The following is a 15364-nucleotide window of genomic DNA, read 5'->3' on the forward strand; positions in this document are numbered from 1 at the left end:
ATTGTTCCCTCGACTGGGAGTCCGACCACTCACTATGACGTGCGCTGACCACCAGGGGGCAGCACGGAACATGTCGGTGACGTGACACTGCAGTGGGCGGCAGTGGAGGCGCTGCTGGCCCCGAGGGCCCCGCTGAGAGCAGGACCACGGTGGGATGGTGGAGCAGGTGAGTGAGCGGCGCCAGGCCAAGGCAGGTGCAAGCGGGGCCTGATCACCGTGCAGATGGCGACCAGTGGCAGCAGCAGGGGACGGGGCTGCTGCCTGGCTCCCAGGTGCTGGGGGAGCTGGGCGGGGGCCCGATGACTCAAGTGGAAGGGGACTTGTGGGGGGCCTGGGGGCCCAGGTGCTGCCCAGGGCCCAGAGGTCAGCAGGGACCTACCCTTCCATGTCAGACGCTTGTGCTTCGCTCGCCGGCCAGGCCTATGGACCGAACCCGTTCATGAATTTTGTGCACCGGGCGTGTGTGTGTGTGTGTGTGTGTGTGTGTATGTGTATGACTATATGTGGCAAAAAATCTTGTAAAAGCAGTATAATAGGATTTCTGTGAGAAACTGTAAGACTAGACTTTGAAGTAGATTGCAGTACAGGAATAGAGCTTGAAGGGGATCAAGGTGAAGAAAAGGGCCCTCAGTGTACTTAATTTTGTATTTGTGTATGTCACAAACACACACACACACACACACACACAGAAACTGAATCACACAACCTTGAGGACCTGGAATTCTAAGTGACTGAATAGTTTTTAGATATTATATAAATAATTGCCATATCTTTTATGGCACACATGCAGTCATGGAGCTGGGGTAAGTAGGCATGAAAACAAACCAGAAATTCCTAGTTTGGTTGATTTTTATTCTTTTAATTTTAGTTTTTGGAGGTAGAATGCATCTTTTCACTGCATTGGTATTAGCATATTTAACAGCTAACTTCCATAGTATTTTAAAGAAAAGAGAGAAACCTCTGTAGCACACGACCAAGGTTTGCCATTCATAGAAGGAAGTGATGAATCCACTCCAGCCTCCAGGTCCACCTGTACCTCCTGCACATTTAGTGCTGTAACGTGACTTGCAAATGCCCCTTACACCCCATGAATCCCATTTCTCAGTGAAGACTGCAATGCTACCTAGATCGAAGTTTGCAACTTCAAATGCTCTTTAAATCAAACACAATAAAGTCCAGACACTTGTTCTTTTGGTGAGAAAGACGAACTCCCAGCTCCACTCTCACCTCAATTGCATAACTCAAGAGAGCAAGAGGCAACTTTCCTTGGACTCTTCAAATAAACTCTCTTTAGGGATCAGGCTATGCACAAGAAAATAGCTCAGCAGGAATTTTGAAGAAAAAAGAGAGAGTGAGAAACTAGGGATAAAAGCAGGAAAGAACCTGAACGAAACATTACCAGCACCGTAATATAACACATGCACTGTCAAACATTAGTTATTTGAATGGAATCAGGGACAAGGAGTCAATTTAGAGAGTAGAGATCTGGCAGGAGTGGTTTTAAGAAAAAGAACACACATGTGTGTTGGATGGATGGACATATGACCTAGCTTTGGATAAATGAACTTAAGAATCGTTTACAATTTATGTGAGCCTGTTTCCAGCAAGTCTGAGAGGCAACCTGAAACTGTGTTATCAATTAGGGACTCATTGATGGATTATATACAGTCAGAAAGAGCCTAAGGCTGGATATCTTGCAGATGTAAATATCAGACATGTGATAGCCGATGAAGTACATTAATTCTGCTCTGAAAAGGGGCATGAGCTAGAGAGGAGGAAAAGAAGGAGTGCTGAGGTCACCCTTCAGCATCTACCGCTCCTCTCCTGTTACAAATGATTGCTCAAGAATGTGGACTTTGGGATGCAGCCACTGCCTGGTGGAATGTCACACACTTGACGTGCAAGCAAGTCCGTTCTCAAATGCCTGAATATTGCCAAAAGCTGCCTGTAAATCTAGCTACGTCCACTATGCTGAGAACATCTCTTGTTAGGTAGTATGTTATACTTGAGACGTGCTCTGAGAAATAGCAAAATTCAACATCTCATCTTTATATACCTCCACCCTCACGACCCTCTTCCTTGATCACATAGAAGATGCTTAGGAAATATTTGTTCAATGAATTTTTATTGCACTTATTCATTCTAGTTAGTAGGTGGGAGGCCATTACCTGGCAGAAAGAATGGCTTCTGTACTTTCTAAGAAAAAGGCACAATAATGCGACTATTAATGATGGAGACAGATCTCAACAACGTGCTCATTAGAAACAGATATAAAATAAGGGAATGAGGATATAGCCACGTGGGCAGCAGCTTCCGGATCCTCCAACGTCTGGCCCACGGAGATGAGTGACCCTGGCAAGGGAGTATTGCTCTGGCTCCCAAGTGAGTGTGCAGCCCCTCCGTCTGCCTCAAACTACCTTTCTTACTGTCTCAACCACACAGCCAGGAGAGTAATGGAGCTTCATCTAGAACCTCAGCACCAGACAGGATTGAGTACCAGGGACTTGCTATTAAAGGTACTGTCTACCAGAAAGGAGTAAAAATGCATTGGAAAGTAGTCTGTAATTCCTTCTTGTTTTATTTTCTCCCTGATTATAAAGCAAGACATGCTTAGCTTAAAATTAATAAAATTGGGAAGTAAAAATAGCCTCCTCTTTGTTCCATCACTAAAAAGATGCATGCTATGCAGTAAGATTTTTATTAATTCAAATGGCCCACAAATTAACTTGTATTATAAAAACCTCAACTACACATATTAGTGGATTAAATTGTGCATTTCTGGGACACATTTAAATCTGATCATGTTCAAAGTTTGCTTCTACCTCAAGTTTTCACACCCAGCAACATGTCTTACGTTACTGTGCAAACTTGAAGTTAAGGGGGTAAATATTAAATTTGGGAACTAGGGAACTCAAGTTCTAGCTTTATGCTCTGTGCCCGCTATAGACTCTTCCATAATTCATTTCTCTGACCTTCTGTACTCTCTTCAATTAAGTTTTTTTATGAAAATGATTTTCATTTAGCATCTTTTCTAGTAGCAAACCCAATCTGCTCCAGAAGTTTTCCAGATTCTCAGAACAATAAAAATAATGACTGAATCCATTATGTATTGGTCCAGACAATATATGCCTAGCTGATTTAGGTTGGACACTTATCTAGCAGCTATAGTTTTATGATGTTTAAAGCTTATAGTTCTCTTTCCAGACCTAATAGGTTGGCTAGTTTGTGGATACAAGTCCCAAAGACTACAATTCCTCCCCTGAACCAAGATTGGCTGGCGCTCTAAAAATAAATATTCTGGTCCTCTGGCTTTTCTCTTGGGTTTTACATGTTTGCAAGAGACCTGGAATTTGGGAAATATAGTTCATATTTAAGGATTAGGTCCTTCATCTCTCCAGCGGTAAAGGAAGTCTCAGGACCCTTCTGAACCTTTGATTCTTCCTTGGTAAAATCTGAGAATTGAGGCTGGTAGGAGATTTCTGAAGTCCCTTCCAGCTCTGAAAAGGTGAAGCCTTTAGGTTCTGAGGTCCATCAATCAACAGATGTGTATAACAAAACCAGAGGGTGAGACATATAAACGGAAACTCCAGGGCAAGAGAGCAGAAATAGTATGTCACGTTGGAGTTGTGTACATACAGGTGCCCTAGTAATTATTACTATTGCATATAACAGAGTTCCACTGCGATCAGGAAGAAAGTTCAAACTCAATATAAAGCACCATGACACTGTATTTTAATTACTAGAAAAGCTCCTTCGTCATTCTTCCAAAACACTCCCCAAAACAAATTAAAAATTATAAACAGGAAATACAAAGGAATTCAACACCTCCTATTGCAAAGATAACTGAGTCTCTAAAATATCCTTTATAGCAACACATGTAAAACTCCAGCAAATGAGATACCGAAGAGCCTAGCGAGGTACCATAGAGTAAATGCTCAATGCGTGGCAGCTCAATTTTCTTCCTTCCTTCCCTCTTCTGAATGTCCACGTTCCAGCAAGAAACGTCCAATTTTAAGTATATACTTTTCTTCAAAAGTTAAAGGAAACTGTCTAAAGCAATACACCTATTCATGTACTTAAAGTACTTAAATGTGGTGTGATGCAGTTTATTTGTATAAAACTCAAAGGTCACTGACCTGAATTTAAGTCTCGTCCTGGATTGAAGGCCCGGCTATTCACAGTAGTAGAAAGTCGATCACAACTAATTGTTCTAGATACATTGGTATTGAAGTTCCCATCGAATCTGGAAGAATAAGAGAGTTGGCAATATTTATGTGGTGGTTATTCAATCCAGAAAAACAAACCAACAAAAATAAGAGTTCATACTGTATATAAATTAGGTCAGCTCCTAAACAGTAAAATTTTGATTTAAATTTTAAATATCAAAAAAATTACTGCAGAAGAGTTGTTTTTTTTTTTTTTTTTTTTGGGGGGGGGGCAACATTTGCATCTATAAAGTTTTAGAAATCAAGTTCTATTTTAAGGACATGAAGAAATAACCATCCTTCGAATCAACTTTTCTTCCATGAACCTGAGTCAGGCACTATTGATAAAATCATGCAGAAATAGATTCAGACTAGAATTACAAAAATACAGACGTGAGCGCTGATGTTACATATGAAACAATTATTTAAATTATCCTATCTGAAAAATCATGATCAAGAACCAAAATAGAGAGTAGTATAGGAGAAAGAATGGCTATGGAGTAGGAAAGACCTAGATTTGAATCTCTGCTATGTCACTACTAAATGTATGTTACTTGGACAAAACTGTTTAAGTTTTCTGACCCTGTTTTCTTTTCTGAAAAAAAAGAGAAAGAAATAATAAAACTTATTTTCCAAAGCTGTAAAAAAGATGATAAATAATGTATCAAAGTTCATTTTATTGTACATGACATATAGCTTCCACCTAGACTGTAATGTAAATAAGACCAAGGTCTTTTCTGATTTCCAGTGGTAGTACGATGCAAGTACTAAAGCTAAAACGGTGTTAATGCTCTGGCCAGCAGCGGATCAATGAATACTAGTGCAATCAATGACTTATTTGTCAGCACTACCAACAAACTGCAAGAAAATAACAGGAAAATGTACCAACTCTGTCACTAAGAGTATTTTTAAAAGAGAATTTTAACCCAGAAGTAACAAAAGAGAAAAAAAAGTGAACTTCAAATACCCTATTTAGGATTTCAGATACTAGGAGGACTTATGACGTTTCTTGGACCCCCCAACCCTGATAAATTCAGTCTGAAATTATGTTTTTTAGCGGTCCATCGCCTTAACCACTCGGCCACCTCATCCACATGAAATTATGTTTTTTAAAATGTGTGAAAATGTGTCCTCAGATGAGAAATGCCATTAATGGAATTTCATTTCCGTGGGTAGAGAAGCTATCTCCCCTGTATCACCTAGGAGAAACAATCCTAAAACTCTAGATCCACTTGAGTATTCCCATGAACTTTGATTATCTGTTGATCACATCCCATAATACTTAAGAGCTGCAAAACTGAATGGATTGTATAAGCAAGGGGCTAGATTTTCACAGGGTGTGCTGGGTTCCAAAAGCTAAACGTTTTGTTTTGAAACATATCGTCTCAAAGAAGGAGGTAGGCTTCCGTCCAGCCTCTAACCCAGGACAGAATTACATCAACATCGTCAACTGTGCCTCCAAGGACACAATTGCTTCACCAACGTGGTCACTCTTCCTTGGACCTGCTTCAATTTGTCTAGACCGGAAGACCGCTGCCTCGAAAGTCAGAGATGAAGAGAAAAGAAGAGATTAATACATCAGCAGCTGGCTGTTTTCCTGCCAGCAAAGCAATATAATCTCACTTTCCGCTTTTGTTTTACACTTGACCCTCGGTAAAATGAGAGCAGCGTTACACAAGTGACTCACCTGCTCTCCATGCCCTAGATGCCCCTCACATACTTTTAATAAGATCAGATAACATTTAGGCTTTGGGGGCGATACGGTCTGCCTGAAACTCACATCTGGGCTCTGCTGTACAAATTACAAATCCCTTTTAGACCTACCCATTTCACAGATGAGAAAAGTGACATTAAGGATCACACAGAAAGTCAGGGACCTAAAAGGAACTTGAATCCCATCACTGTCCAAGGATGAGCCAACTACCACACTGCTTAATTGAAATGACACATAAAGAACCTGCTAAGAGGGGTAACTCCAGAGTCAATGAAATTTTCTACCCGGTGAGGTGTACACTTGCAGAGAGCCCCTGCCTCCCCAGATGAAGTCTCCCCAGCCAGGACCTGTGCTGTCAGCCCCTCCCCCCGGGAAGGTCGAAGTCCCGTATGGAACACAGAGAGATGCCCTGGGCCTTTGTGCAAGGAAAGCTACCAGGAACTAATTTCATAGGTTGTTTTCTGTACTGAAAAGATCATCTCTAAGAGCTACAAAGAAAACATTTTTATAACAAAGAAGATGGAAGAGACTCATTAACAAAAGTAGGTGCTCAGCAAATATTTGTCAGTCATAAAAAGGCTTCACAATGTAGTACCTGTTATCAATAATCTACCCAACCTTTTCCCCCCACTACCTCTCAACCTATAGTTCTGACCAGACCAGTCACTCAACTGCTGGACCCCAATGCTCTCCAGTGTCCGATGCGCCCACACAAAGCCCACCTCTTCACATTCTCCTCCCTGAAAATTCTCCTGCCGGTTCCAGCCTATGATGACGCCTGCCTCCTCCAAACTGACCAGCGTCATTCTGTGTCTTAATTCTAGGCTTGTGTCTCTCTTCCTATGTGTCACATTGCCTTGAAATCAGGCCTAACATAGTGTCATCATAGTTGATGCCCATTAGACTCAGATAGATTGGATTAAGATTCCTTTTATACCAACAATATACTAATCAATAAAAGTTTAAAAAGAAGATCTATAATAAAAGCGTATTATGCTTATTAGACCAGATGTCCTTCCAGATGACCTTCTGGACTAAGCTGGGGCTGTGAGGGAAACACGGGTCCCGGGTGCCTGCCGATAGCCCGAGGGAAGTCCAGGTCCCGGGTGCCAGAGGGAAGCTGGTGCTGGCAGCCAGGGGAAGGAAGGCCTACTCTTGCACGAATTTCGTGCATCGGGCCTCTAGTATAATCTCGTACATAATTTACATTTTCTAAGTCTCTGTTTTCCTCATCTATAAAACGGTACTAATAATAGTGCCTATTTCATAAGGTGTTAAGAATTAAATCAGAAAAAGGTTCTTAAGAGACAGGTGCATAGTACACTTTTAATAAATAATAATAATAACAAATATTGGATGTCTTAGTAATGCTACCAAATGCTTATCATACGTCAAGTATCTTTCAAGTGTGGTGCATGGATTGACTCATCTAATCTTCTCAAACTCTGAGGGAAATACCATTATTATAGCCATTTGAAGACTAGGAAACTGAAGCCAAAAAAATTTAAAATAAGAAGCCCAGATTCACAGCTTGGGATTAGCAGAACCAAGATGTGAACATATGCCCTGGCCAGCTGGTGTGGCTCAGTTGGTTGGACGTTGTCTGGTGCATGGAAAGGTTGCTGGTTCCATTTGGGGTTCTGGCACATGTCCCGGTTTTGGGCTCAATCCCTGATCCCTGGTAGGGGGTGTGCAGGAGGCAGCCAATGGATGTTTTACTCTCACACTGATGTTTTTCTCCCTCCCTCCCTCTCTCTCTCTCTCTCAAAAAAAATCAATAAAATGTCTTAAAAAATGTGAACACACGAGTTTTCATTCATAATGAATACATTACATTGTATCTCAATATATCAACAAATAAATCATCACCAACATGATCTAAAACAGCTGAAGAAAAATTCCATTCTCTCAAAGAAAAGGATTATGATAAAAGATTGTAGGGCTTAGGGGAGATTTTTGCTTTTTGCTTAATAGAAAATGACAGTAGCTAAACATAAGGCTTTCACAATGGATAGCTACAGAAAATGAACTCTGTGGACAAAGATGTGGATGGGGAGGAAGAGGGAGAATATATTAAAGACAGGTGTTCTCTATTAATTATAAATAGATTGAAACATGCTCACCACTGGCACAGCTATGGAATTGGCCATTTTGAGTTCTTTTTATTATGCCATTCTAGAAAAGCCTCACACTCCCTTCCCATTCACCACTGAACTCTGAGAGGTCTGGGATAGAAGAGTGAGCGTGTATGCACGTCTGCATGGAGCAGAGACAGCAGACCTGGTGCCAGCCAGTTCATACTAGTTTCTCCTTTTCCCGGTTCCAACTTTCTCCTCTGAGAAAAAGACCCTGGCATTTTGGTAATCTGAGGATCCTGAACAAATAAATGCCTATGTGCAACAAAGGTTACATAAAATAGAAGACCAAGAAAGAGAAAACTGCACTAAATTCTGAAAAATTCTCCCATGGGACAATGAATACAGGGTGCTGGAAAATGTGATGGACAATGGCCATGTGGGCAAGGCTTGATACACAGCTCAGGGAAACTCCAGCGGACATGGCGCAAACACACAGCCTTCCAGAGATCCAACTTGATCCAAAAATGAAACGTAAAATACACAAAGAAGTCCCTTTTGTGAAGGAATCCATCTAATTTTCCAGATGCTTCAGAATGAATAAATAACCACCTTGCAGGAGGACCTCCGCCAGGTCAGTCTGACCTATCTGCTGCTAGCTCAAGGACATCTGAGATCTGAAAGTTTACTGGTAAGGAGTGAAAACAGATTGTTACTTCATTTCAGAAGATAATTTAATTCTTGCTTCCTGAGTAATCTGCATGTAATGAATGCTGTGTTTTTAAAAAAGATTTTTAAAAAATATATTTTTATTGATTTCAGAGAGGAGGGGAGAGGGAGAGAGAGATAGGAACATCAATGATGAGAGAGAATCATTGATTGGGCTGCCTCCTGCACGCCCCTGACTACGGATCAAGCCACAACCCGGGCATGTGCCCTTGACTGGAATAAAACCCGGGACCTTTCAGTCTGCAGGCCGATGTTCTATGCACTGAGCCAAACTGGCTAGGGCTTAAGAAGATTTTTTATTAATTTTTTTTAAGAGAGAGTGGAAGGGAAAGAGAGAGACAGGGAAACATCAATGTGACAGTGAAACATCAATCGGCTAGCTACTCTACGCCCCTTACCAGGAATCAAAGAGGCAGCCAATGCATGGGACGATGCCCAACTCACTGAGCAACACTGGCCAGGGCACTGCTGGTATTTTTAAGTTAATTGACTCCTATCAGACCCCCACATTCTGATATTCCAGGAATTCAGAGGCATGCCAACCACTCTCCTTCCGCCTGCTTCCTGCTATTCCCTCACACGTGCTGAATCTCAGCCATGCAGCATGCACCCCTCAGCTGAGTTTACACGAAGTGCCTAGGAATGACCGTCGCTCTGTTGCTATCCCTGCCCACGCCACTGATGCCTGTCAGGTAAGGAAACAGGCGTCAACAGAGGGCTTACGAGGTGCAGGAGAGCAGTGTGTCCTAAGCTGGTGAGCAAGCTAGGAGAAAACCATTACAGGAGCCAAAACCCTGTGACTATCTCTTCACCTACACTCACTAGGGCCTGCTTCTCTTCTGGATGCCAAACACAGGAGCAAACCTTGCTTAGCTATCTCCTTCCATTAGCTACCTCCGGGCCCCTGAGGAATGGCTGCCTTGCCTAAGACAGGAACACATTTTATGAATGCGTGCCATTGATAAAAAGAAACATGCCATTCACTCTGATTGGAGGCTATGAGAAATATAAAGTTCATGCCTATGATACTTTATCAAAACACGTCATTTAGTCTTAGTGGTTACCTAAAAGACTTTTCATTGAGAAGTATATTAGCTGCCAGTCACGTTTATATTAATTCTAGGTTTATGGAAAGGTCAGGAACTGGTATACTAATAAATTTTCACATTAAATGAGCAGGCAATTCAAATTATCTTTATATCTGTGCTTTTAAAAAGCAGTAACACTAAGAGAATAATCTTCTCTAAATCTTCTGTAGATCCTCACTCTAAAAAAAAAAAAAAGGAGATACTGCATTATGATTGCTTTCTATACTGATTTTTATAACATAAAAAACAGTGCCTGAAATTCAGTTTCAAGAGAAATAACTCCATCTTTCTTACCCCCTTAAGTTAAAAAAAACACACACATACAAAAAAACCTACTTCCTTCTGGATTTACTTTCATGAACAACTGATCGAAACTGCATCCCGAGGGAGAAAACAGAACTGTGACTCCCACTTTGATCTCTTCCCCATGGAGAAATTCACTCCCTGCCTGGCTTGCAAGATGTTCATTTGATTGACGTTTGCTCTGATGTGCAAACTGCTTTGAACTTCAGACATTTAATTCCCATCAGGCTGCAGTCATTTTTATTCTCCTTCAACAGGATTTACAAGCGGGAGATCAGCAAATGTAGAAGATAAAATAAATTTGCAGAAGCTTTGAATCTTACATCAAAACTGTTGGAGTGAGTTCCAATTGGATTTCATTCAGCCTCGATTCACAGTGTAAATCAACTTTTCAGTGGAGTCCCAGTTTAGAAGAAGGAAAAAAAAAGACATAAAGGAGAGAGACACATAACACCAGTTGGGGTTTACTTCCTGAATCTCTTGGTCTTTGTTTAAATTTGCAGTGGATTTCCCTCAACATTTCCAGGGAAGGCTGCCCAAGTTATCACATAGCACATGAAAGCCACACCCACAGTCCCAAGGGCGGTGGTGAAATGCAGTCTTATTCATGGACACATTTTTATGGTAAGATTTAAAAAAGCAAATCCCTGTGGATATCTCCGAAGAGCAAGGCTTAAATTGATAATGGAGTCCATCAACAAGGCCACTATGATGACAGTTAGCGGGTAGTGGATGTTTTGTACTTATTTGTAATCACTGCTAAAATGCCGAGATGGGTGCAAAAGGTTAAAAAACACACAAACCCCACCATTTCTTCTGAAGCAAACCCTGGTATCGGCTCAGAATCCGGTGTGGAACAGAGGGTGCAAGGCTTCTGATAGAGTTCAATGCACAGGGCAGGCCCTTGCTTCCGGGGCTGCTGAGCTAGCGGGTTCTGTTTGAAGAGCAGCACACATTGTCTCTTCCTTGGTGCTACCTACGGCTGCCCTCAGACCCCGTGTGAAACCCAAGATCGTCAAAAAGAGGACCAACAAGTTCATCCGGCACCAGGCTGGCCAATCTGTCAAAAGTAAGTGGAACTGGTGGAAACCCAGAGGCACTGGCAACAAGGTGCACAGAGGGTTCCTGGGCCAGATCCTGATGCCCAGCACTGGTTATGGGAGCAACAGGAAAACCAGCACATGCTGCCCAGTGGCTTTCGGAAGTCTCTGGTCCACAGCGTCAAGGAGCTTGACGTGCTGCTGACGTGCCACAGATCTCGCTGTGCTGAGATTGCTCACACGTCTCCTCAGACCGGAGCCATTGTGGAAAGAGCAGCCCGGCTGGCCATCAGTCACCAATCCCAATGCCAGGCTGCACAGCAAAGAAAATGAATGGACAGATTGGGTACACTTTATATTTGTGTTAATAAAATCCTAAAATTCTGCAAACGCCCCCCCCCCAAAAACAAACAAACAAACACAAAACACAAAACAAAACAACAACCAAAAAATCCCACAACAGCTCACATTTTCCTGGGAACCAAAGGAGGCAAAGCCCCCTGACCAGTAGCTGCCGGAGCCTGTAAAAGATGACCTGGACGCTGAGAGAGGCCCAGGCTTCCCAGCCAGTCCCTCTCGTCCTGGGAACAGCCCCACAGTGTCTGGCTGACTACAACGCGACAGGGGGACATAGCACTTCACCTCCATTCAACCAGGTTCCTGCTCATTCTTTCTGGGAAGTGTCTGCTCTCCAAATATTTGAGCAACACCAGTTGAGAAGAATTAAACAAGAACCCCCTTATCTTCCACTTAACCACCCCCGAGAATAAAGTTAAACAAAGAAAGAGCTAAGATAAAAATCAAACATCTGTACTGGCAAATATTTAAACTCTGTTTGAATGGTGGAGGAAGGGGTACGAGTGGGATCACTTCAAAAAGGAACTACCACATTCATAAAGTAAATGATACTCCCCCCCACACACACACAAATAACTGCGTTTACTCACTCAAACACCTAAATTAATGGACAAACTGAAAAGCTGTCAAATAACGCCTAATCGTGTCCCAAGAAATGGTGTTTCCTTCCATCTCTGCAGAGATGGGAGAGATAAGTCACATTCTTTTTGTTCTTATCAGTAATAAGGATTAAACCTTCAGGGTTCAGCAACTCCAACTCCGCCAGAGTAGACACAAGGGCTGCTTTCAAATGCCCTTGGAAGGTAGGGTTTTCGGAGCAATAAAGCATCTTTCTCTCCATTACAGTCAAAGTATCATACAAACCAGCCATATTTCTTTTTCGCGGTCTTCCCCTTCCTCCACCCCCCGCTCGCCCCGCCCCCCCCCCCGCACCCCTCCCCCCCCCCCCCCCCCACACACACACCACAGATCACGGAGAGGCCAGAGTCCAACTATTATCCACTTAATCCGTTTTCTCACACACGCTTGGGAGACTGCAGAGGTGACATCCAGGGGGAGTGGAGCTGGATCCAAACCCCCATTAAGTATTTATATTTATCTGTATCTTCCTCATCACCCGGTTGGGGCAGGGTGCATGCAAAAGAAGAAAGACAGGTTATCTGTAAAGATAAAGGGGAGAACAGGAAGGTGGACAGCAGCCTGGTGGGGGTGGGACCCCCGGGCTCTCTTTGTGTTCTTCCGTAGCCCTTGTCCATCCTGCCACTTGAACTCTACAAAGGACTTCACACACTTTGCAGCTGCTTATTTATATACGTTCCCCCTTGCTAGTTAAGACACAGAGAGGTGCTTTCCTGTGGGGATCTCCAGGGCACAGCCCTGTAAGGTGCACACATTTAGTACATGTCTGCTGAATGAATACATACGGAGAACCCAAGAGACGTGGCTTTCTAGGACTGGAGAGCAGAGATTGTGGATGCAGGCACACTGCTTAGTTAGTAAACGGCAGACAGCTGTGAGTGGAAGGACACAAACATCAAGGGAAGCACAAACCACCTCAGAGGTAGCAGATGACCTTGAAGATGGGCCGGCTCACTCTCTCGGGCACATACACATTGAGGGGAGAGGCCTGTCCAAATCGTCCTGTTCCACAGAAGAAACATGACACATAAGACAGGGAGTATTTGTGGCTAATGGGTCCTCAAAAGAAATTACTGACCCAATAGTAAGAAGTTAATAAAGCTGTGAGTCTGAAGATAGAATTGTACACCATCATACCAAACAAGCCATGTCCCCTGGGAGACATTATAGACAGAATGCTTTTTGAAGTCCTGGTCTTCTTTGAAAACACTGAATTTTTGCCCAAGAAAACGCTTCAAAATCTCAAAGGAAGTTTCTGGTCCTCTGTTGAAATCGGGTCTATTTCTTAAGGCTGGCAATTTCTTTCAGAAACCAGGTTTTCAGGAAGAGAGGGAGGGTGTGAGAGAGGGAAGGAGGGAGGGAGGGAGGAAAGATGGAAGGAAGGGAGGAAGACAGGGAGGGAGGGAAGGAGAGATGAAGGAAGAAAGGAGGGAGGGAGGAAAAAAGGGAGGAAAGAATGAAGATCATCAGAGGACCATCTCTTTTTGAAATCCATAAAAGGCCACTGGTGAAATTCAGTATTCTAAGCAGAGTGGCAGGTCTCCCGTCCTTGCTTCAGTGAAGGTCACATGAGGGAAATTCAGAAAGCAGGACTGTCAGCAGACCCAAGTGCAGGTGCTTTCCGCTGTGAGGATGCTCATCAGCAGTTCTAAAGGTAAAGATATCTACACACACACACACACACACACACACAAACACACACAAACACACACACAAGCACGCACGCACACAAACACACACACAAACACACACAAACACGCAAACACACACACAAACACACACACACACGCAGACACACACACAAACACACACACGCACACACACAGACAAACACACACACACAAACACACACACACGTAAGTGGCACAAACTGCCGCAGGAACATGTTTTTAAGGCTGAGAAACCAACTAATCAGACTATGGGGGCATTATATTCAGCCCATTTAGACATTTCAGAGGGTCATACAACAGCCTCAAGTAAATTTCAAAGAAGGAATATATAGTTTAGTGTTTCAAGGGCCAGATAAGCCATTCCAATTTTACCACTGGCCAAAATACTTTATCACCAAAAGAAAATTATTTGCATTCAGGAAACCCTGATTCCAAACCAAGTTCCCCTGAGCCCTAACACAACTTCTCTGAGCAAATTAGGGGCGGGGGTGGAGAGAGGACAGTATCTACCCTACCACCGCTGTTGAGAGGATCTAAAGTAAGTAAAACAATGTTTACAGAAGTAAAAGCCCAAGAAAGTATTTTACTGAAGTATAAACATATGTAACTCTTTTACATACGTTAAATAATGTAATAGAGTGGGCCCTCTATAATGTAAGCATTCTGCAAAATCTTTGTTGAGTTCTGAGCTCAACTCAAGTCCTTTGGGCAGCAATAGCCATAAAGACTGTACCTGTAACGTTCTGCATGCCTGCAGGTAATAATAATTTCTAAAAGGACTGGAGGTGGAAGTTTGAGATAAAGCAGGGAGAATGACTTGAAAAGCTAAGATTTACTTTATAGTACTGGAAGGGCAAAAACACAAAACACATCTTTCTGGGGAAAGAATGGGACCAGAAATAAAATTAAGCTCAGTTGTCAAGAACTAAGCTTGTCCTATTATTTGACCTTGTGACATTAAAAGAACAAAAGAACAAGTATCCTAAGTGCAAAGCACCTGGCTAAGTCACAATGCTGTATTTTTCATGAGAACAGTAATAAGAAATAAATTGTCTCTAGGGTTAAACATCTTACATCTTTTTTCCCATGTGCACTATCTTAAAATAGCACTGGGGAAAAATAGGAGTTGCCTACCTGTGGGTCAGCTGTTACGTCTGGAAATATGATTTTATACAAAACTCAGTTGTGCATTAGCACATTAAACTATACATTTCCACTTCCCCCTTGCTCCTGAACTGCCATGCACATAACATGATTATGGGGGTGAAAATATTTGTGGGATAAAAATAATACAACAGGCTAATCTCAACTGTTTGCCAGACACCTCCCCACCCAAAAATGATCCACGTGCAATTCAAAATTAAAACTAGATGGTTATACCAAATTCATCATCTTCCTCTTAAAAAATCTCTTTTTGTTCTGATTTTTACTCTTTCATATCCTGAGATACACAATTTAAAATTTAGAACCATCTTTTAAAATCTCCCACCCCATCCAAGTCTCCAATAAAAACGAGTTGGGCCCTAGCTGGTTTGGCTCAGTGG

The 15364-nt window shown here is 42.5% G+C and overlaps 1 protein-coding gene across 1 annotated transcript in view; it reads right to left on the bottom strand.

Moving 5' to 3' along the window:
• The window catches only part of CACHD1 (cache domain containing 1), a 137332-nt gene that overhangs the window by 75587 nt on the left and 46381 nt on the right, over nucleotides 1-15364 (bottom strand). The window contains exon 3 of the mRNA XM_081085711.1: nucleotides 4137-4243. Within this exon, the coding sequence (XP_080941837.1) occupies nucleotides 4137-4243 (107 nt within the window). The remainder of the gene's footprint in view (nucleotides 1-4136; nucleotides 4244-15364) is intronic.

Source organism: Myotis nattereri (genome assembly GCF_964212035.1).
Source record: "Myotis nattereri genome assembly, chromosome: 3".
In the NCBI taxonomy this organism is placed as follows: Eukaryota; Metazoa; Chordata; class Mammalia; order Chiroptera; family Vespertilionidae; genus Myotis; species Myotis nattereri.